Here is a 20,727-nt window from a genome sequence, read left to right as displayed (position 1 = left end):
CATGTTCTAGGGGAAAGAAGGGCTGCACAATGCCTGCTTCATTCCCTCACATTGGCTTGGAACTGGTGTTTCCATCTTAAGTGGCAGAGGAAATGAAAATGTTGCAGAGGGTGCCTTGAGGGATGCCCTTTCCTTCCCAGAGTTAAAGTGGAATGGTGAGGACTCCTCACACTGCTCGCTAGCTGGCTGGACCCCAACAGGGAGGGATGAGGATGAAGGCATCAGGTGGAGAAGCCTGGCCCCTCCTGGGAGCTTCACTCAGTAGAGGCTGGGCTTTTCTACCTGTGGCCAAAGGGTCACACAGCTCATCCACCTCTGACCCTCCATCCCAAACCCATCTCGTTTCCAGCCCAGACTCCCTCAACCTGGCTGCAGATAAAACACCTGGATCTTTTGCTGGGTCAGTTTTCCTGGCTAGGAGATGTAACGCACATGCGACTGTTCTTTAGGAAAATAGCACGATGGTGCTGGGCTTCTCCTTCACATGGAGGGAGGACAGGAACGCTGTGCATATGGGTGTGGCCACTGTGCCGTTCCCCTTCCTCTGGGACTGTCCTTCACACAATGGGCCTGGTCCTTGGGGAAGCTGATGCCAGGCACTAACCAGTCCCTGTCTAGTCTGCAAAGGCAGCTTGAACTTTCATCCTATAAACTGCTCCTCTTCTCCACTAACTTGCCTTTATGTAAAGACATTTGCCTTACATTATTTTATTTATTTATTTTTGAGACAGAGTCTTGCTGTGTCATCCAGGCTGGAGTGCAGTGGCATGATCTTGGCTCACTGCAACCTCTGCCTCTGGGGTTCAAGCGATTCTCCTGCCTCAGCCTCCTGAGTAGCTGGGATTACAGGTGCGTGCCACCCTGCCCGGCTAATTTTTGTATTTTTAATAGAGACAAGTTGGCCAGGCTGGTCTCCAACTCCTGACCTCGGATAATCCACCCACCTCGGCCTCCCAAAATGCTGGGATTACAGGTGAGAGCCACCGCACCTGGCTACATTCACAGTCTTAATTTTTGTTCCGTTTAATAGCCCTGTGGCAACTTCTGGCCTTATACCAACCAGATACAATTAAATAGATCTCCAAATTGTTCCCAAAGTAAAGGTTTATCTTGGATTTCTCAATCTCATGCATTGACCCCTGATCTCCTAGCAGAATTAACACAGATCCCAAGGGCCTTTGCCTTTCCTTAATACTTGGAAATCACTGGTGATAAAGCCTTTTCTTAATGCCCTAGTGACAAGCACCGAGGTACCACCTGCATTAGAGAACCAATGCTGACCAGATCCAAGGCAGCCATTAAATGCATCCGTGTTTTCCAATTCCCTCCTGATGAGCACTTGGCTGCTCCTTTCACCACTGCTTCTGGCTGACTCGGCATTTACTAAGCATTTCCTACAGTCCTGCAGACCAAAGAATCAACAGAGCCACATCTACTCAACACAGAGGGACTCTGTTAATGGCACAGAGGCTAAGAGGCCAGACTCCAGAGCCAAAATGCCTGGGTTTAAATCCTAGCCTAACTATTGACTCGCTGTGTGACTTTGGGTGCCTTGCTTAACCTTCCTGTGCCTTGGTTCACTCATCTGTAAAAGGGGAATAACAGCAAGTAATTATAAAATGAGTTAATACACCTGAAGTGCTTGGAACAGCGCCCATCACCTACGTGTTAGCTGCTGGGACTGTATCTAAAATGAGTGAGATACCACGGCCTTGCTGTCCAACGTGTGGCCTGCAAACCTGTGCAGCCATGTGGCCTGGGAGACTGTCAGAAATGCAGACTCCTAGGCCCCTGCCCAGGTCTGCTGACCGAGAATCAGAATGTTCACATGCCCCCCGGAGTTATTCGTGTACACGTTCAAGCTTGAGAGGCCTTGGCTCTGTCCTCCATCCTGGGCCCTGATGGTGACACCCACCAGCAGTTTAGCCTCCGGGGAGAGCCCTGTGGGTACCGGCCCGCCTCCCTCACACCCCTGGCCGTGGGGAGTCAGAACAGTGCCCTCGGCTCAAGCAAGAGGACCTGTGTCTCCCCCTCCTCTCACCTTGGCCTCGGTTTGCAGCTTGTCTGGCCCTTGGGTTCCAAACTTGCTGTTTCTCATGTGTTTGTGATTTGTGACTCCCCCTCAGGCTGTGCTCTTTGTGAGGTTATAACAAGTCTCGTAAGTGGTGACATAAAACATTAAAATATCTCTTGACAACTGCCTCCCATTGCTCCAAAGTCCTCAACCCTAGGTGGGGTTGGGCTTGGGGTTTGGTTCCCTTGATTCCATGTAACGGTCTCCGGACACACTGCCCTGATGGGTCCAGGCTCCCGGGCGGGTTGCCTGGCCCTCGTCAGACCTGGCTCCGCAGAGAATCCAAGGCTGGGCCCTTCCCCACGTCTGCTCCCTTATCTATATGCCCAACCGGCCCCAGAGGCTGGGGTGGGGGTGGAGGTGGGGGTGGGCTTTCCTAAGTAGTCCCCCCAGCCGGAGGAGAAGGACTAGACTCAGGGATGAGAACAGAGCTCAAGGGAAAGAAACATGTATCCTTCTCAGACCACGCCACACTCTCTCAGCCTCCTCACCATACACACTCCTATCTGTACCATGGCATTGAACACTTCCTTGCCAGCTGGTGGCAGTTGCAGTTTTCCTTTAGGAAGGAAAGAGTTCTATCAGGAGGAGGTGGGGGTCGAGGCAGCCTAGGAAAGTGGGAAGGACAGTCACCTGGGAGCCAGGCACAGGCGCTCCCACTCCCAGGTGGGACCCCGGGTCAGCATTTAACCTGCCTGGGTCTCAAGCTCTTCCTAAGGGGGTTCCAACAGATCAGATCAAACTTCTTAGCAACAGAACTCTTTACTGACAATGTCCTCAGAACCTCAAAAGATAAAACTGACCGATGTGGAGTGGGGAACTCAGAATCTCTCTGTGCCTCAGTTTACTCATCTGTGAAGTGATAACTGCACCCACTGCACTGGGGTGTCATGCGGATTCAGTGAGGTAATAACCGTAAAGTGCTGAAAATAGCGCCTAGCACGTAGTGGGTGTGGTATCAAGTACTTGTTCAATAAAGTGCTCTCAAAGCAGAGGGTGAAAACTGCCTTCGGGGAAAATGAGAAAAGGAGTCAAGCTTGTGTTACCTGTTGGAGCCGCCTGGCTAAGCAGGGGCGCTGCCCAGCTCCCCCTGCCCCCCCAGAGCCGGTGAAGGCGGTGCCAGGAGGTCCCTTACCTGCCGAGAGGAGGTGCTGTTAACGGGATCGGGCACCGGTGCGAGAAGGCTGGGCGGGTTCTTTTTGTGAACGCTATTCATACCAGGCATTTTAGTGATTTTACAGGCTTTGCTACTAGAACTTGAGTTCTTACGCTTTTTTCCTTCTGATTTGTCAAAAGAGAGGGGCAGAGAAGACACAGCATTGTGTGAGGCCAGAGAGAGGTCCCCTGCGTGGAGCGCAAGGGAGGGCACAGAGAGGGGACCGGAGTCACTGCTGCCTCCCACCGCGCCCACCTGTCTCACTATGTCCGCGGGGCCGCTGGGCAGCGAGGTCCGTCCTGAGGGCTCCAGTTTGGCACTGAGTGGGCTCACCCCATTGTTTGAGTTGTGCACAGACAGATTGTTATAGGGAGGGGCCGCCTGATAGGAGTTCAAAGCAGAACTGGCATTCAAAACACAGTTCTTTTTGTGAGGCCCTGACAGTGGAGACGAGAGGGATGTCTGCAAGGATGAGGAGGAGGAGGAGGAGGAAGGCGAAGACTGTGGCTTCCTCTTTTTGTTACTTGGAGACTCGTCACTACGGGTGGACAGGTCTTTGACTTTTGAGGATTTGCTGGTTTTGGTTTTGGATGGCTTGTGGGATGGGGAAGGGATGACAGCTGGTATCGGGGACACGGCGGATGGGGCCTTGAAGGTTGAGTCCATGATGCTGAGGGTTGCGGCCACATGAGGGAAAGCTGTGGTGTGGGACATGAGGGCGCTCGGGTCCGGCGATGTCACGAAAGCTGCGTTTGAGAGCATGGCTGATGTCATTATGTAAGAAGAGGTGAGCCTCGAGCTGATGGGAGCTGAAGGAAGATACACAGCACTGGGGTTGCTGAAAGGCTGCAAAACGGATGCTGGAACAGGGTTGGTGATGTGGGCTGCTGGCGAGGGCAGGGGGCTATCTGCCGCAGGAGGGATCTTCCTAAATATGAGAGAAGAGTGAAAGAATCAGTGAGACACCGGGTTGGCATTGCTTAGGAGGCTCGATGACGTTTGAGCATCAGGGCTCCAGAGGACACCCCGGCAGAACCAGACTATGGAGAATGGAGCCTTGAAGGATGGGAGAATCTGAAGCATGGCCCCTCCTTATGGCACCCCCCATTGCAACATCCAGCAACCTAATTTTCATCACACTCAGCCTTTCAGATCCTTTTCTCCAGGCTTGGCTACTGGAGAAGGCCTGATTTTGGTTCATGAATAAAAGGTCAATGTTATTTAGAATAAAAATTTCCCCAGTATTCTCTCTCAACCACCGCCACCCCGCCTCCCCCACAACTCTCTTTTTTTTGGCAGCGATGAAGGTGGTTTTTAATGAGAAGTGATCATTTCACATGTAGGTCCTGGTTGCAAGTAAGAAATGTGAGGACAGGGCTTTGCTACCTGGACACAGGGGCCAGAGCTTCCCCCCTCCACCCACTCCAGCTTCTGCCCAGGGACTCTTGGGGCTTTCCTCACCCTGCTCTGGGCTGGAGGCAGTTGGGGAATGGCCCTCTCCAAGGCCAGCATCCTCCTGCCTTTGCTGTCTGCAGCCTCTGGTTCCCTCCATAGAGAGCCGTTTCCACATTGACTCGTGGCTGCTGGCTCCTGGTGGCTGGGCCGTGGACGGTGAGGGGTTTGGGAATGGTGGGATGGCAAGTTGCCCATTCCCAGGACTAGCTTTGTTTTTTCCTATTCAGCCCACTCTACCTTAGCTCTTGCTCAGAGGAGTTGTCTGGGGTGTGGCTTTAGCAGGTCTTCCTGTCCTGTGTTAGGAAAAGGTGAGTGTGGGGACCCTCATGTGTCCAGAGAAGGAGATCAGGGATTTGTAGTTTGTTCTGAAGATAAATGTAGGATGTGGACAGGAGGAGAGAAACAGGAGGGGAGGGGAAACCCACTGTTTTCTTCTTTGGTCTTCTTGGAGCTTGAGGGGTGCCTCACAGCAAACTCCCTGGAGCCAAGGCCAGCACTAGGCTGTGGCTTACTCTTGGGGCCTCCCTGCAAACTCCATCTTTTGATTTGCGCTGGGAGTGACTCCTCCTTTCATCCTACAGCCTGGGATGCTGCTGCTGCTACTCTGGGGACCGGGAGGAGGCACAGCGGCCACAGGGACATTTGTTCTTGATTTTGCAGGAAAGCACATGGTCCTCGGGAGCCAGGTAAATGTGTTCAAGCTGTTCCTTTCCCATTTCTCACCTTGCTCCCTCTCCCGGTTTCCCTGGCAAATCATTTTCACTGTAGCTGGGGTTCACTAGCGATTAGGAACTAGCTTTCCTTCTTTGAAAGCAGCACATGAAGATGAGCAGGCCCAGAGCCTGTGCCCCTGTGGGCTAGAACACATGCAAGACAGGGCCTCACACCGTCCTTTCTCTTCTTTGGAGGCCACCCTCCCAGCTGTAGCATCAGGACCAGGTGCCAGGGAACTCTGGGAAGAGGCACTGCTGAGAGATAAATGTCTCTCCTAGCATTCCTCTCTGAAGATTCTGCTTTTGGCCTGCACTTTGGTGGAGTCTGTGACATCCATCTTTAGGGTAAAATCCAGAGGAATCCTTGTCCTTGAAAACGTCAGACCAAAGGGATCAAATATAAGAGAAAAATGTTGCCAAACTCACAACGGCCATGATGGCGTTGAGAATTTACATTCTCTCAAGCCTAAAGAAGGTAAGAGATCCTGTCGGCACTCAGCAAGGTGCCCTATAAATACTTGTTGCAATGAATGAATGAGTGAAAGAATGGATGGATGAATGGGTAGGTGGATGGGTGAGCAGGTGGATTCTCAGCAGCACCATATCCGTATGGTCAGGGACTATGCATGGTGGGCAAGGACTCCCATATGATCAGATTGGAAATGTCTACACACATCCTTAGAACTGTCTGGCCCCGCACAACCCCTTCCTAACAGGGGCAGGGAACATTTCTTAGAGGGGGAGACCCCTCCCAACTTTCCGGGTGCTTTTGTTGCCTTGCTGTGGTACTACAGGCAACCCACTCCATCTTTCCTTGACTCGTTTGCTTACCCACTAAAGTATAGATAGAAATACATGTGGGCAGAGGTTTGGCAGTTACTTGTAATAAAAAGTTATTTACAAATACCAGATGGCTCATTTAGAGAGGATTCCAATCAATGAATTTGAATGGGATCCATTTTTTTTTTTTAGACAGAGTCTTGCTCTGTTCCCCAGGCTGGAGTGCAGCAGCGCAATCTCAGCTCACTGCAAGCTCCGCCTCCTGGGTTCATGCCATTCTGCTGCCTCAGCCTCCCGAGTAGCTGGGACTACAGCACCCGCCACCATGCCCGGCTAATTTTTTGTGTTTTTAGTAGACACGGGGTTTCACCGTGATAGCCAGGATGGTCTCGATCTCCTAACCTTGTGATCCACCTGCCTCGGCCTCCCAAAGTGCTGGGATTACAGGTGTAAGCCACCGCACCCAGCCTGAATGGGATCCATTTTTAATGTCTCAATTTATAATTTTCCAATTAACTAGTATAAATTCACGTTTCAACTTGTGCTGAGTAGCAGAGTTGAAGTCCTAAATCTTACCTGGCTGACACTCAGGACTGGGATGGGTGCTCTTTTTAGGCACACTTTCTATCCCTTTCTTGCCTCACTAATCAAAAGGGGATAGTAGGGCAGGAAGGAAGATAGGGCAGGGGAGAGACAGGGTGAGGGGCATGTGGCAGCTCCCTGTCCCCAGGAGTCCCTTCCCCGCCGAGGCTAAACAGCTTATGTGTTTTTCTAGGTGCTAAATGACAGTGGATTTCAGCTTTGCTGGGCTGTGTCCTGGTGTAAGCTTTGCACACTGGCCCAGGGAAGTCCCACACTAAAGCCCACAGATGCAAATAAATTACTGACAGTGCCCAACCTCCCCTGCCAGGTGGCATGGAGGTCCAGATGCTGACCTGGCTGAAAGAGAATACTGTGTTGGCGGCTCCTGATGCAGAGTTAAATGCTTGTTAAAGAAAAAAGAGTCTTGGCCGTTCCTTTTCTTCCTAATGTCTTCCACGCCCCCATCGGCTGCCATCCCTCCAGGTTCGGGCCCGCCGGGGCCTGGGGTTTGGGCAGCGAGGTTGAGAGGGTAGCGGGGTGCTACGCTCTCCAGAGTTGACACCCAGGCAGCCCCAATGTTGCTCAGTGACAGCAGATTGGTTAGGCAAGTCCTGAACAGGGGGGAGGGACCTGATGCCCTGTGGCTCGGGTTTCTGTGCCTGAGGAGGAAAGGAATATGGAGCTTGAGCTGACAGGACACCAGGGAGTGAAATACAGATCAACACATTCCTTCCACGTGTCCGGGGTTGACACTTCCATAACACAGGGAGCAAAGAGCTGCGAGGATCACCAGGGCTGGCCGCCATCATGGGGAACAAGCACAGAGGCTCAATCACCAAGTAACTGAGAGCACGGTCACCCCACGTGCAGCACCAATTTGTTGCTGTTTGGAATGGACACAAGCAAATATCAAGGGTGCCCTTTAGACACACTGGGCAGTCACTTAAATGGGAAGAAATGATAAGCTTCTCTTGTGGCCCTTACCTACCTTATAGTAAATGTTAACATTTAGTGCTAAGTCTGCCATGAGAGCTCAATTCAGACACAAATGGGGCTCACTTCTCCTAGAAGTCCAGGTCTGGAGCTCTTTAGGCTTCCAGAAAGCGGCCTAAGGTGTCGTAGCTGCCTAGGGGAGAGGAGGAAACCTGGGAAAGGGGCAGATTTTGAATTCTGTTCCCTCCCATTTCTTAGGAATCCCTTCCTTGACTCTACTGGGCCTCAGTGGGCAGGTGGGGGCCCTCAGCTGTTGTCTTTCCTGGACTGTCTAGGCCCAGATTTACGTGATCCATGACTCAAATGGATGATGATATCTTGAGAGCTCACCTTTGTAGGAGTGGGGGATGGGGATACCCAGTGGGCCAGCCTTGTATTATCAAGTGGTCAAAATGGTAGCCACTTATGTGCTGTGGTTTGAGAGGGTCTAGGCCTATTATTTCTTCCCAATAGCATTCTTCCAGATTAAGGCTTCTTCCCTATTTATGAATCCCCTATTAAAATATAAGTACACTGGAAAGTGGATAGTAAAGGAACTTAAGAGAAAGGGAACATAAGTTGGAGTTTAGGGTAGAGAAGTACAAGTAGAGGTGGGCAGGGGATCCTAAGGAGATGGGAAGGGCCAAAGACAAACTTAACCAACTTCACAGCATTGCTCAGGATCTGCCCTGTTGGCAAGTGTACAGATGTTTTCACAGGACAGCAAACAACTAGAAATTGGTCGACAACCATAACGAAATCTTTAGATTTTTTTTTTTTTTTTTTTTTTTTTTTGAGACGGAGTCTCCCTCTGTCACCCAGGGTGGAGTGCAGGGGTACGATCTCGGCTCACCGCAAACTCCGCCTTCGGGTTCAAGTGATTCTCCTGCCTTAGCCTCCTGAGTAGCTGGGATTACAGGTGTGCGCCACCACACCCAGCTAATTTTTTGTATTTTTGGTAGAGATGGGGTTTCACTATGTTGGCCAGGCTGGTCTTGAACTCCCGATCTCAGGTGATCTGCCCACCTCAGCCTCCCAAAGTGCTGGGATTACAGGCGTGAACCACCGTGCCTGGCTGAAATCTTTAGTTTTGATATTGTAGCATTAACATTACAAACAGAAGCATCTTCTTTTTTTTTTTTTTAAGAGAGAGAGGGTCTCGCTCCATTGCCCAGGCTGAGTGCAGTGGCACAATCATAGCTTACTGTGACCTTGAACTCTTGGGCTGAAGCGATCCTGCCACCCTAGGCCTTTCAAGTAGCTAGGATCATAAGTGTGCATCACTACACCCAGCTAATTGTTAAAAATTATTTTTTGTAGAGATGGGGTCTTGCTATGCTGCCCACGCTGGTCTCGAGCTCCTGGCCTCAAGCAATCCTCCCGCTTCGGCCTCCCAAGCGCTGGGATTACAGGCGTGAATCACTGCACTCAGCCAGAAGCATGTTCTGAATATCCTTAGATTCTCTAGGAGCAATAAAAAGGCCCTTTAACATAGGTAAACAAACAACATATTATCTAATATCCTTCTCATTTAGGAGATTACCAACACAAAAATGGTCTCCAAAAAAGACAAAGCATGTAACATATCATTTGTGCTTCTCAAAACCTTCAGGTAAACCATTAAGAAGAGCTGGTATTTAAGAATTAATCAAACATCCTGACTTCAGAATCATTTTGTTCTACGAAAAGTCAGCCACTGACATTTATTTGGAAAGTTAGGGTTCAGGTAACTGTGGGGCAGCTTGGATCTTATATTGCACAAAAGCTGCTCACTTACTTCCACATCTGTGAATTCAGGTGTTTTTCTACCATGGAGTTTAGTGCGAATCGAAAACGATCCCATCTTCTATCAAAAACATAGTACCCTCGTCCCATGAGGCGACTCCCAAATGAGCAAAACTGTGAGGAAAAAAAAATTTTAATTTTGATTACAGGTTAATAGGCTAATATAAACTATACAGAGAAAAATAACATTTGCATAAAAACACACAGGGGCACAATTTTACTCAAAATAAAGAAGCAAACTGTATGAAGCCAAAAATATTTCTGCAGTTCTGTAGTTTGAGCTCTGGATTTTCTGCAGAACCTCACATTGCAACTCAACAATAGCTACATTCAGTTTTCTGTGGCACAGAGGGGCTACGCTTTCTCCTCCTGGGATTGAGCCAGCATTTTCTGGTTAAGAAACAAATAACACCAGGCACAGTGGCTCATGCCTGTAATCCCAGCACTTTGGGAGGCTGAGGTGGGCAGATCACTTGAGGTCAGGAGTTTGAGACCAGTCTGGCCAACATGGTGAAGCCCCGTTTCTACTAAAAATATAAAAATTAGCCAGGCGTGGTGGCGGCGCCTGGGATCCCAGCTCTTAGGGAGGCTGAGGCAGGAGAATCGCTTGAACCCAGGAGGTGGAGGTTGCAGTGAGCTGAGACTGTGCCACTGCACTCCAGCCTGGGTGACAGACTGAGACTGTGTCTCAAAAAAAAAAAAAAAAAAAAAAAAAAAAAAAAGAAACAACCAGCACCCAGGGTGACTTTTCAGGACCATCTGTCCTATTATCAGCCACATTTTCTCAAGGAACTTGGTGGTTCCCTGCTTCTCATGATAGTAATGGGAACTCCTCGTGCTAGTGTCCCAGGTCCCACCTTTCCTATCTGATGTCAACAGAGCCACTTTGCTTCCAGCCAGGCTAAATGCCTTCCTTTCCCAGCTCGACCGCATTTTTGCCTCCAATCAGTCTTTGTAGGCTGTCCTGGGACACAGCACCACCTTGAAGCTTTTGTTCCTACTATTCCTTCTCCCCGTTGTCTCCTTCCTTCTTCTTTTTGTCAATCCTAATTCCCCACTCTCTCTCCTGGTTCCCTTATCAAGACTCTCATTTCCAGTGGCTCTCATCTGAATGATCTTCCCACTGTGAATTCCCATGGCACACCCATTGCCTGCTTTATTCCATTTTGCCTTGGACTCATGACATGGCTGTTTTACGTTATACACAGGATGCCTACATACCTGATTTGACTATCAGTGTATAGACAGGAGAGCCCATTCTCTTCCTTCTCCTTAGTATGAGGATAGTAGGCATTTGGGCTAACAAATAGATTGGGGAGACAGGGATCCACAAAATGTTTAAAGCACACTATCCCTCTTAAAATACGTGGATGAAATATCGGCATTCAGATGTTTAATAAACATTTGATTATGATGTTAGGACAACTGGAAGGCTCTCAGACAGAAATGCAAGAAGCAGCCTCAGAGAAGGTGACATTTGGCTGGTTTAGGGCTCAGGCGAGTCTGCAAATGACTCTATAACTCAAAAGCAGCTCTCCCCCTTCCTCCAGGCCTCCCAGCAGCTCCCTGGCCTCTCTCCCAGACACAGGGCTGGATTGGCACTCATTCCACAAACCCGTCCTGGAACCAGACTTTGGAACAGTTCTCAGGAGGAAATGTAAGACCTTCCCTTTGTTCTGTTTCTATTGGTGTTTTGGGGGTTTTCGCATTAAAATCTTGTCACCCATCAAATCTGGTACTGCTGATGAAAAACCCTTTTCTGCACCTTCATGTTAAGTGCTTACTGACCAAGCAAGAAAACATACAAAGGGAATTTGCCGACATAGAAGCTGGTCCCCGGCAGCATGTGGGAGCTCTTCCAGGTCTAGCATCATTTCTTCCCCCATTCCAATTGCTAAAGATGCACTGAGCAAGCATTCATTACAAACAATGATTTAATGTATCACTGGCCATGAGAGAAAGGACAAAGCAAAGACACAAATCTGTGGCCTTTCCATTTAAATCAGCAAAACATTAAGGGCACACAGCTGTGCCACATCCCGAGTTTAGCGAATCCACTGTAGCCTGGCAGGTTGTCATCTGAACAAATGTCTCGATGTGCTCCAGAGTCTGGCCTTTTGGCAGAGCCTTGTATTTCTTTCAGACTCAGGAGCTGGAGGCACCGTTTTGTCTTTGCTACCTGTGTATCTGATTCTGTACAGATGCGAGGCTAGGCCCTGAGAAGTTCCAGTTCCTGGCTGGCATGTTACGCCTCCAGCAGAGCTGTAGATCCTCACTGCGTGGGCCACCGTGGCAGACCCTACTGGTTGCCAACCTCACCAACTACCACCCACTCCCACCTCTGTCTTTTCCTTGCAAACAGAACCACACTTTTATTTTGATATCTGACACAGAGCAGTAATCAAGCGGTCTCCTCCCAGAACCTTGGGATGAATCATGGCTGGTTCCTCCTGCGTCACTGCAACCCCTTCCTTCTCTGCTGCCAATTGATCTAGGGATGGGCATGTGACCCATTTCTGGTAGATATAAGGGGAAGTCTGCTGAGGTTTTCATAGGAAGATTTTCTTTCCTAACATAAGGCAGCATCTTGGAAGAAGACCCCTTTTCTGTTTGTCCCTTTCCAACCTGAGTAGCACACCACTGGGTGAGGATGAAATGTCAGAGCTGCAGCTGATGGACTGGGACCATGCATGAAAGGTAGAGGGAGTTGTAGAGATTGTCCCTCAGCTCCATGACATCGTGGAGAAGCTGAACCAAGCTTGGGAGCACCTGCCTCTACACTCCCTGCAATGTGATATAATTAAATGACCTTAGTTCTTGTGCCAGATGAGTTGAATGTTCTACTTCTGGCAGTCAAAGGCATCCTTAATCGTCCCTGACTACTTTCTGTACTAATCAAGAGGCAAAGTCTCAGGCTGATGTTGAGCCACAGGTAAGCATCATCCCCAGGAAAGAAAGTGAACTTGGCCTTCATTCATGACACAGAGAGGAGGGAAGAGGGATTCACTTGATCTTGATGCGGGCCAGGATGGATTTCACTTACACAGTCTAGAGACAGAGCTGATCCTGCAGGACTCAGGCTGGCACCAGAGTAAACCACCATGGGGTCCCATGTTCTAGGCCCCTGCATTCGGCTCTCCAATGGCAGCACCAGGCAGTCCCTTTTCAAGTGCTCGTAGACAAACAATAAACAAGCCTCCAGCAGATGCCTCCTGTTTCCCACCTTAGTTTCCATGACCTTCTGAACTGTCAGCGTGCACTCATTCAAGGAAGGGGAAAGAAAGTGCCCTTTTTACTAATCAGCAATCATGGTGACCTGAAATGCTTCTTCTTTCCTTCAACACACACACACGCTCAGTTCTGGTGCCATATGGTCACACAACAGTAATACTTAGAACTAACAGGGGAGAATACCAACAAGGGCTGACCCCTGACGTGCTGCTAAGACAGACGGTTTCCAGAGCAGGTGAACCGAGCTAACCCTGGACATCAGAGGCTCCATTTTTAGATGGACAAGGCCAGAGGATCAGCTCCTGAGTGCACTTATAGAAACACTATTTCTCAAGCATGCTCGCTTCAAGGTCGGCCATAAATACTCAGGATTATCCATTCTTTCCTCTTTTTTTCTTTTTAGTAGTATGTGGAAGTACTCGGGATTATAATCAGCTGGGAGCCCGTTCCTTTCCTTTTGTAATGTTCAAGGGTATTTCTAAGGTAATCGTTAAAACTCACGGTAAGTCTTTTTGTAAAACACTGCACAGGCAGCCTTGCCTTAGGAAGGATCATGCCTTTGGTATGATCACCTAAGTGTCTGCAAAGCACAGGCGAAGAACGCACAGTAAGGAACAGAAGGAGGCCTACCGCAAGAGGTCTGGGATGGTGCGTGGAGAACTGACAGTCTAGCTTCTCGGATTCGTCGGCTCCGTCCATCTCCCCTTCATCACTGGACAGTCGGCTGGCGAGGTCACTTCCAACAGGTGGGAGTGGGGGCTCTGGAGTGTGGCCGCTATGATTCGAAGACGCGCTGCTGCTTATGCTATTTGCAGATGGTGGTCTAAGGGCAAGAGGGGAGAACAAAGAAAATAAACCAAATAAACCTTTTCTGAGGTGACAAGATCCACCCAGTTTAATGGTGCTCAGGAAACAGCCTGTTAATGGCCAGGTGCCATGGCTCACACCTGTAATCCCGGCGCTTTGGGAGGCTGAGGCGGGCAGATGACGAGGTCAGGAAATTGAGACCATCCTCGCCAACATGGTGAAACCCCGTCTCTACTAAAATACAAAAAACTAGACAGGTGTGGTGGCGCGTGCCTGTAGTCCCAGCTACTCAGGAGGCTGAGGCAGGGGAATCTCTTGAACCCGGGAGGTGGAGGTTGCAGTGAGCTGAGACTGTGCCACTGCACTCCAGCCTGGGTGACAGAGCAAGACTCCATCTCAAAAAAAAAAAAAAAAAAAGAAAAAGAAAAAGAAAACGAAAACAGCTTGATTAGCCTCGCCAGTACCTCAGGGAGGGCACATCGGTGGTGACTTTGCATAAGGGAAAACTATCAAGGCTGAAGGGTTTGCAGTGACCAGCTCTCTCCGGTGACCCAGTCAAGTTCTGCCCCAGCTGCTGTCCCTGGGGCAGATGACAGGAATGATGGGAAAGCCCAACAGTGTAAGTGGAACATCAGATATGGGAACGTGACAAAGTGAACTGAACCTACACCAGTCTTCTATGAATTCAGTTACAAGTATTCACTCATTTGCAGGTAAGTAAGCTATACTTGCCATACAATTGCTTTCCTTTGAAAGTGGAAACTGACAGGAAGATAAACCAGGTAAACAAGATCAGGGCAATCACCAAAAATATCAGTAATGAAGAAACACAGTCCTATGCATATGTTCTTTGATACAAAGCTATGATTTTAGGAAACTGTTGTTATACTGACATGAAAAAAAGTTTTGTCCTGGTGATGGGCCACTCATTAGTACCTTACTCTGCACCCATGCCTGTCACTTAATATTGAGCTGTGTGTAGTTTAATTGTATTTTCTGAGGATGACTGTTTCAATTTACATTTTTTATTTATTTACGAGACACTCTTAGTCTATCACCCAGGCTGGAGTACAGTGGTGTGATCTCTGCTCACTGCAACCTCCATCTCCCAGGTTCAAGCGATTCTCCTGCCTCAGCCTCCCGAGTAGCTGGGATTACAGGCGCCCGCCACCATGCCTGGCTAATTTTTTTTTTTTTTTTTTGAGATGGAGTCTTGCTCTGTCACCCAGGCTGGAGTGCAGTGGCCGGATCTCAGCTCACTGCAAGCTCCGCCTCCCGGGTTTACGCCATTCTCCTGCCTCAGCCTCCCGAGTAGCTGGGACTACAGGCGCCCGCCACCTCGCCCGGCTATTTTTTTGTATTTTTTAGTAGAGACGGGGTTTCACTGTGTTAGCCGGGATCGTCTCTCGATCTCCTGACCTCGTGATCCGCCCATCTCGGCCTCCCAAAGTGCTGGGATTACAGGCCTGAGCCACCGCGCCCGGCCGCCTGGCTAATTTTTGTATTTTTAGTGGAGACAGGGTTTCACCATGTTGGCCAGGCTGGTCTTGAACTCCTGACCTCAGGCGATCTGCCCACCTCAGCCTCCCAAAGTGCTGCGATTACAGGCGTGAGCCACCGCGCACAGCTTCAATTTACTTTTTGACAAGCCCTTTTACGCACTGTGGGGCATGATTGGCTCACAGTAGGTGCTAAAGAGATATTTTTTTCAGTGAACGAATGAATGAATTCTGTGTGTGTATAAAACAACCCAACAGATGGCATCTTAATTATGGTTAAGCTTACAAAAAGCAATATCACAATAAGAGGTAGAATTACCTGCTTCTTAGGCAGTAAAAAACAAAACAACACAAGGCAAAACCAAAATCAAACACATCCACATTAGCAGAAGAGTTAGATGAGGAATAGTCACAGTTAACTGTTACTAGTTTTTACTACTTCTCCACTTCCATCAGGTGATTGAGCAGGGAGAGGTGACAAAGATAGGGAGAAAAAGAAGGAGAAAAAAAGATTGTTTTTCTGCTTTCTGCTTCGAAAGTTGCTCCTTCAAGTCTTATGAAGCAGCACTGCTGATCTGTCTCCCCTCTCTCTTATTTTCACCCTGGATATTTGTTGCTTTGAAATCTTTTCAGGTCTCCAATGCTTGAACTTAAAACAGATTCCAAAAGTATAATCACTTAAAAAAAAAAAACCACAAACGTGAAAACAACCCAAATGTCCATCAGCAGATGACAAGACAAAATATGGTATATTCATTCAATGGAATATTATGCAAGCCTTAAAAAGGAATGAAATTCTGCTACTATACAAATGACACTTGAAAGCATCATACTAAATGAAATAAGCCAGACATGAAGGACAAATATTGGATGGTTCCACTTATATGAGATACCCAGACAGAAAGTAGAACAAGAGTTAATAGGAGTTGGAAGGAGAGGGGAATAGGGAGGGGGTGTTTAGTGGATATACAGCTTCAATTGGAGATGATGAGAAAGTTCTGGAGATGGATGACAGTATAACTACACAACATTGTGAATGTACTTAATGCCACTAGACACTTAAAAATAGTAAATTTTGCGTTATGTATATTTTACTATAAAAACAAAACAAAACAAGGCCATATGTAGTTTTTCAGTGTCATTATAAGAATTCTGTTGGGATGACAATTTATTACGGACTGTCACCTTCCTGTACTATAAAAACAAAGCTGCCATTTATTCTGAGTGTCTACAGGCCAAAGAACGCGTCTCCCCAGACGTTCCTCAATGCCTGCTCTTCTGTATCAGGCAGGGCAACAACATTATTGTGTGCTTATGGTTGAAGACCCAAATAATAAAGCAATTTAGATAAAGCTAAAACATAAAAAAAAAAAAAAACCAGTGTCCATAACTCTGCCACCCAAGGTCAAGTATTATTAGCATTTTGATTTACATCCTTCCAGACTTTGTTACCATCCACACACATGCAAATGCATCTTAAAGCAAGAACTGGATCACACGATCACCCGGAACATGAAATGTGAGTAGTACATACTATTTTGAGACATGCTTTTTAAAAAACCTAGTGATGTTGTAGAAGTGTTTCCATGTATAGAACTGTATCATTTTTAATATTCCCCAGTAATCCATAGTATGAATATATCACAATTTACTTAACAAATCTTCTATTGATGAAGATTTGTTTCCAAACTTTCTAACAGGCTCTCTCTCTATGAAGCCCTCTCCATCATGATAGGTCCTCCTTATCCTGCAGGAGATAGATTAAGTGTGATAACAGCATCATGGTTACGTAGGGAATTGCCTTTCTTTTTATGTATTTATTTTTATTTTTTAGAGAGAGGATCTTGTTCTGTCACCCAGGCTGGAGTGCAGTGGCATGATCATGGCTTACTGCAGCCACAAACTCCAGGGCTCAGGGGATCCACCCGCCTCAGCTTTGTGAGTAGCTTGGTCTATAGGCACGTGCCACAATATCTGGCTCATTTTAAAATTTTTTTACAGAGACAGGGTCTGCTTATGTTGCCCAGACTGGTCTCAAACTCGTGGCCTCAAATGATCCTCCTTGCTCGGCCTCCCAAAGTGTTGGGATTGCACGTGTGAGCCACTGTGCTAGGCTTGTCTTTCTTTCTTTTTTTTTAGACAGAGTATTGCTCTGTTGCCCAGGCTGGAGTGCAGTGGTGCGACCTCAGCTCAGTGCAACCTCCACCTCCCAGGTTTAAGTGATTCTCCTGCCTTAGCCTGCCGAGTAGCTGGGACTAACAGGCATGCGCCACTACGCCCAGCTAATTTTTGTATTTTTAGTAGAGACAGGGTTTCACCATGTTGGCCAGGCTGGTCTCGAACTCCTGACCTCAGGTGATCTGCCCGCCTCCACCTTCCAAAGTGGTGGGATTACAGGCATGAGCCACCACACCCGGTCCTGTCTTTACTTTTTAAAGATGCATTTGGAAGGCGTTTGAGGTGAAATGCCATGGTATTTGCAATTTACATCAGAACGCATCATCAAAAAATGTAGATGAAGCAAACATAATTGCAAAATATTAATATACTAACTGTTAAAACAAGACCTGTAGGTGTTCAATATACTATTCTCTCTACTTTTCTATATATGGGAAAAATTTCATAATGAAAAAGAGGAAAAACAAAAACAAGAAGAAAATAGAGTTAGTACTACAGGTATATGTAAGAAAGTTACTAAAGAACTTCCTATTTTTTGGTGTTTTATTTTTCTTCGGCTTTACTGAGGTATAACATCTTACACTTATCATACATAAATAAAATTGTATATATTTAAGGTATACAATGTGATTTGGTATATACGTACATTGTAAAACAATTACCACAAGTTAGCTAACATATGTCACCTCGCAGTTACCAGTTTTTTTTCCATGGTGAGAACATTTTTTATTTTTATTTTTTAGAGACACGGTCTCTGTCTGTCTCCCAAGCTGGAGTGCGGTGGAGCAATCACTCACTGTATTCACAGGGACTCCTGGGCTCATGGGATCTTCCCACCTCAGCCTCCCAAGTAGCTGGGACTACAGGCATGAGCCACTGAGCCCAGTGAAATTTGCTTCAGATCTACTTATTTAGCAAATTTTGAGTACATAATACAGTATTATTAACTAGAGTCACCATGCTGGAGATTAGATCCCCAGAACGTATTCATCTTGTAACTGAAAGTTGTCCAATATCTCCCCATTTCTCCCAACCCTTAGCCCCAAACAACCGGCATTCTACTCTCTCTTTCTGTGAATTTGGCTGTTTTAGATTCCACCTGTAACTGAAATCATACAGTAGTTGTCATTCTGTATCTGAATTTACTTAGCATAATGCTCTCAAGTTCATTCACGTTGTGGAAAATGACAGGATTTCCTTCTTTTTTATTGTTAAATAATATTTCCTTCTATATATATATACATGTATTATTATTATTATTATTGTTATTTATTTATTTTGGAGATGGAGTCTCCCTCTGTCACCCAGGCTGGAGTGCAGTGGTGTGATCTTGGCTCACTGCAACCTCTGCTTTCCAGGTTCAAGTGATTCTCCTGCCTCAGCCTTCTGAGTAGCTGGGATTACAGGCGCCCACCACCACGCCCAGCTTATTTTTTTGTATTTTTAGTAGAGATGGGATTAAGCCATGTTAACTAGGCTGGTCTCAAACTCCTGACCTCAAGTGATCCACCCGCCTTAGCCTCCCAAAGTGCTGGGATTACAGGTGTAGGCCACTGCGCCCAGCCTTATTATTGTTTTTTTTGAGACACAGTCTCACTCCTTCACCCAGGCTGGAGTGCAGTGTAACCTCCGCCTTCCAGGTTCAAGCAAGCAATTCTCGTGCCTCAGCCTCCTGAGTAGCTGGGATTACAGGCACATGCGACCATGCTCGGCTAATTTCTTTCTTTCTTTCTTTCTTTCTTTCTTTTTTTTTTTGCGACAGAGTCTCACTTCTTCACCCAGGCTGGAGTACAGTGGTGCAATCTTGGCTCACTGCAACCTCTGCCTCCCAGGTTCAAGTGATTCTCCTACCTCAGCCTCCAAAGCAGCTGGGATTACAGGCATGCACCACCACATCTGGCTAATTTTTGTATTTTTAGTAGAGACAGGGTTTCACCATGTTGGCCAGGCTAGTCTTGAACTCTTGACCTCAAGTGATCCGCCCACCTCAGACTCCCAAAGTGGTGGGATTACAGGCGTGAGCCACTGCACCAGGCTGAAATTTTATATATATATATCTTCATTCATCCCTCAATGAACACTTAGGTTGTTTCCATATCTTGGCCATAATGCTGCCATGAGCATGGAAATGTGAAGAACTTCCTGTCAAACAGGGCAGATAGATCACACGTATTTCTCTCTTCTCTCTTCCAAAATCTTACTAAAATAACAGTAAAGAGATAAAAAAGGCATTAGCTTTAAAGAACAATGAGATCAGCAGAAATGTGATAGTTACGATGATGACTTTCTAACATCAATTTAACTCCTAAACCAATAACAGGAATCTCTTTCATTTTGCTTGCTAATGATTGGTTTAGAAAAGGACATGAGAAATTTGTTTAAAATTATTTTTTGTGGTAGAAGGCTTTTGGAATGCTTTTTCTCACTTCAAAAAGGAGGCATCCAGCCTGGGGAACATGGTGAAGCACCATCTCTACAAAAAGTGCAAAAAGTAGCCAGGCATGGTGGCAGGAACCTATAGTCCCAGCTACTTGGGAGGCTGAGGTGGGAGGTTTGCTTGAGCCTGGGAGGCAGAGGTTGCACTGAGATCATGCCACTGCACTCCAGTCTGGGGGACAGAGTGAGACCCTGTCTCAAAAAAGAAAAAAAAAAAAAAGAGACACAAGGCTCTGGTGGGGGATGTTGATAGTGGCAGAGGCTATGCATGTGTGGGCAGGAGGTATATAGGAAACATGTATACCTTCTGCTCAACTTTGCTCAGTTTTGCTGGGAAACTAAAACTCCTCTAAAACATAAAGTTTATTAAGAAAAAAGAGACACACAGGAAAGGTGGTCCTCAGCTTCATCTGGACCTTGTTATATCTACATGTGCCTGGAATTGCTACAGCTGCTTTGCTACAGGATTTGAGGATGAAGCCAAAAGACTGAGGAGGGTGGAATAAAAGAAGGGCCGTGAAGGCGAGTCACTCTGATGGTTGGGGACTGGTGCTCCTCCACCTCGGGACCTCATGTAGCACGCAATAAGTTTCCTAATTATTTAAATGGATGGTAGTCTATGTTTTCTGCTACTTGCACCTGAAGCATCCTAACTGATACAACAATATGAGATTTTAATATTAAGAAAACAGGATGTGGCCAGAGAAGTATTAACTAACGGGAAAGGAACTGACCTACTATAGAACCTCCAAGAAGCTGGGCACCTCTAGGACATTCCTAGAGCAGCAGAAGTCATAGGTGAGGTGAGGACTAAATACAGCTTGAGAGTTGAAGGTCTTAATACATAGCAATTAGACCTAAAGGTCATGTCTACCACCTCACACAACCAGATGATGAGTTATCACCATTTCTGCCAGTACACCCTCTTCGGTACCCCAATAAACTTTCTGGAGTCTCGCTTTGTCGCCCAGGCTGGAGTGCAGTGGTACTGTCTCAGCTCACTGCAACCTCTGCCTCCCAGGTTCAAGCAATTCTCCTGCCTCAGCCTACCAAGTAGCT

The 20,727-nt window shown here is 47.3% G+C and overlaps 2 protein-coding genes across 11 annotated transcripts in view; both read right to left on the bottom strand.

The window, feature by feature from the left end:
- Positions 1-20,727, bottom strand: part of EFCAB10 (EF-hand calcium binding domain 10) — a 312,208-nt gene that overhangs the window by 43,866 nt on the left and 247,615 nt on the right. The gene's annotated exons all lie outside the window — the stretch shown is intronic.
- The window catches only part of ATXN7L1 (ataxin 7 like 1), a 272,684-nt gene that overhangs the window by 6,261 nt on the left and 245,696 nt on the right, over positions 1-20,727 (bottom strand). For 7 of the 10 annotated variants that reach the window (XM_050782677.1, XM_050782676.1, XM_050782675.1 and 4 more), the window contains 4 exons: positions 13,379-13,571; positions 9,510-9,631; positions 7,114-7,419; positions 3,210-4,158 (listed from right to left, as the gene is read on the bottom strand). In XM_050782677.1, coding sequence (XP_050638634.1) covers positions 3,210-4,158; positions 7,114-7,419; positions 9,510-9,631; positions 13,379-13,571 — 1,570 coding nt within the window. The remainder of the gene's footprint in view (positions 1-3,209; positions 4,159-7,113; positions 7,420-9,509; positions 9,632-13,378; positions 13,572-20,727) is intronic. The other 3 variants (XM_050782679.1, XM_050782680.1, XM_050782678.1) reach the window with 2 other exon arrangements.

This window comes from Macaca thibetana, chromosome 3 (assembly GCF_024542745.1).
Source record: "Macaca thibetana thibetana isolate TM-01 chromosome 3, ASM2454274v1, whole genome shotgun sequence".
In the NCBI taxonomy this organism is placed as follows: domain Eukaryota; kingdom Metazoa; phylum Chordata; class Mammalia; order Primates; family Cercopithecidae; genus Macaca; species Macaca thibetana.
This window is presented reverse-complemented; position numbering and strand designations above follow the sequence as displayed.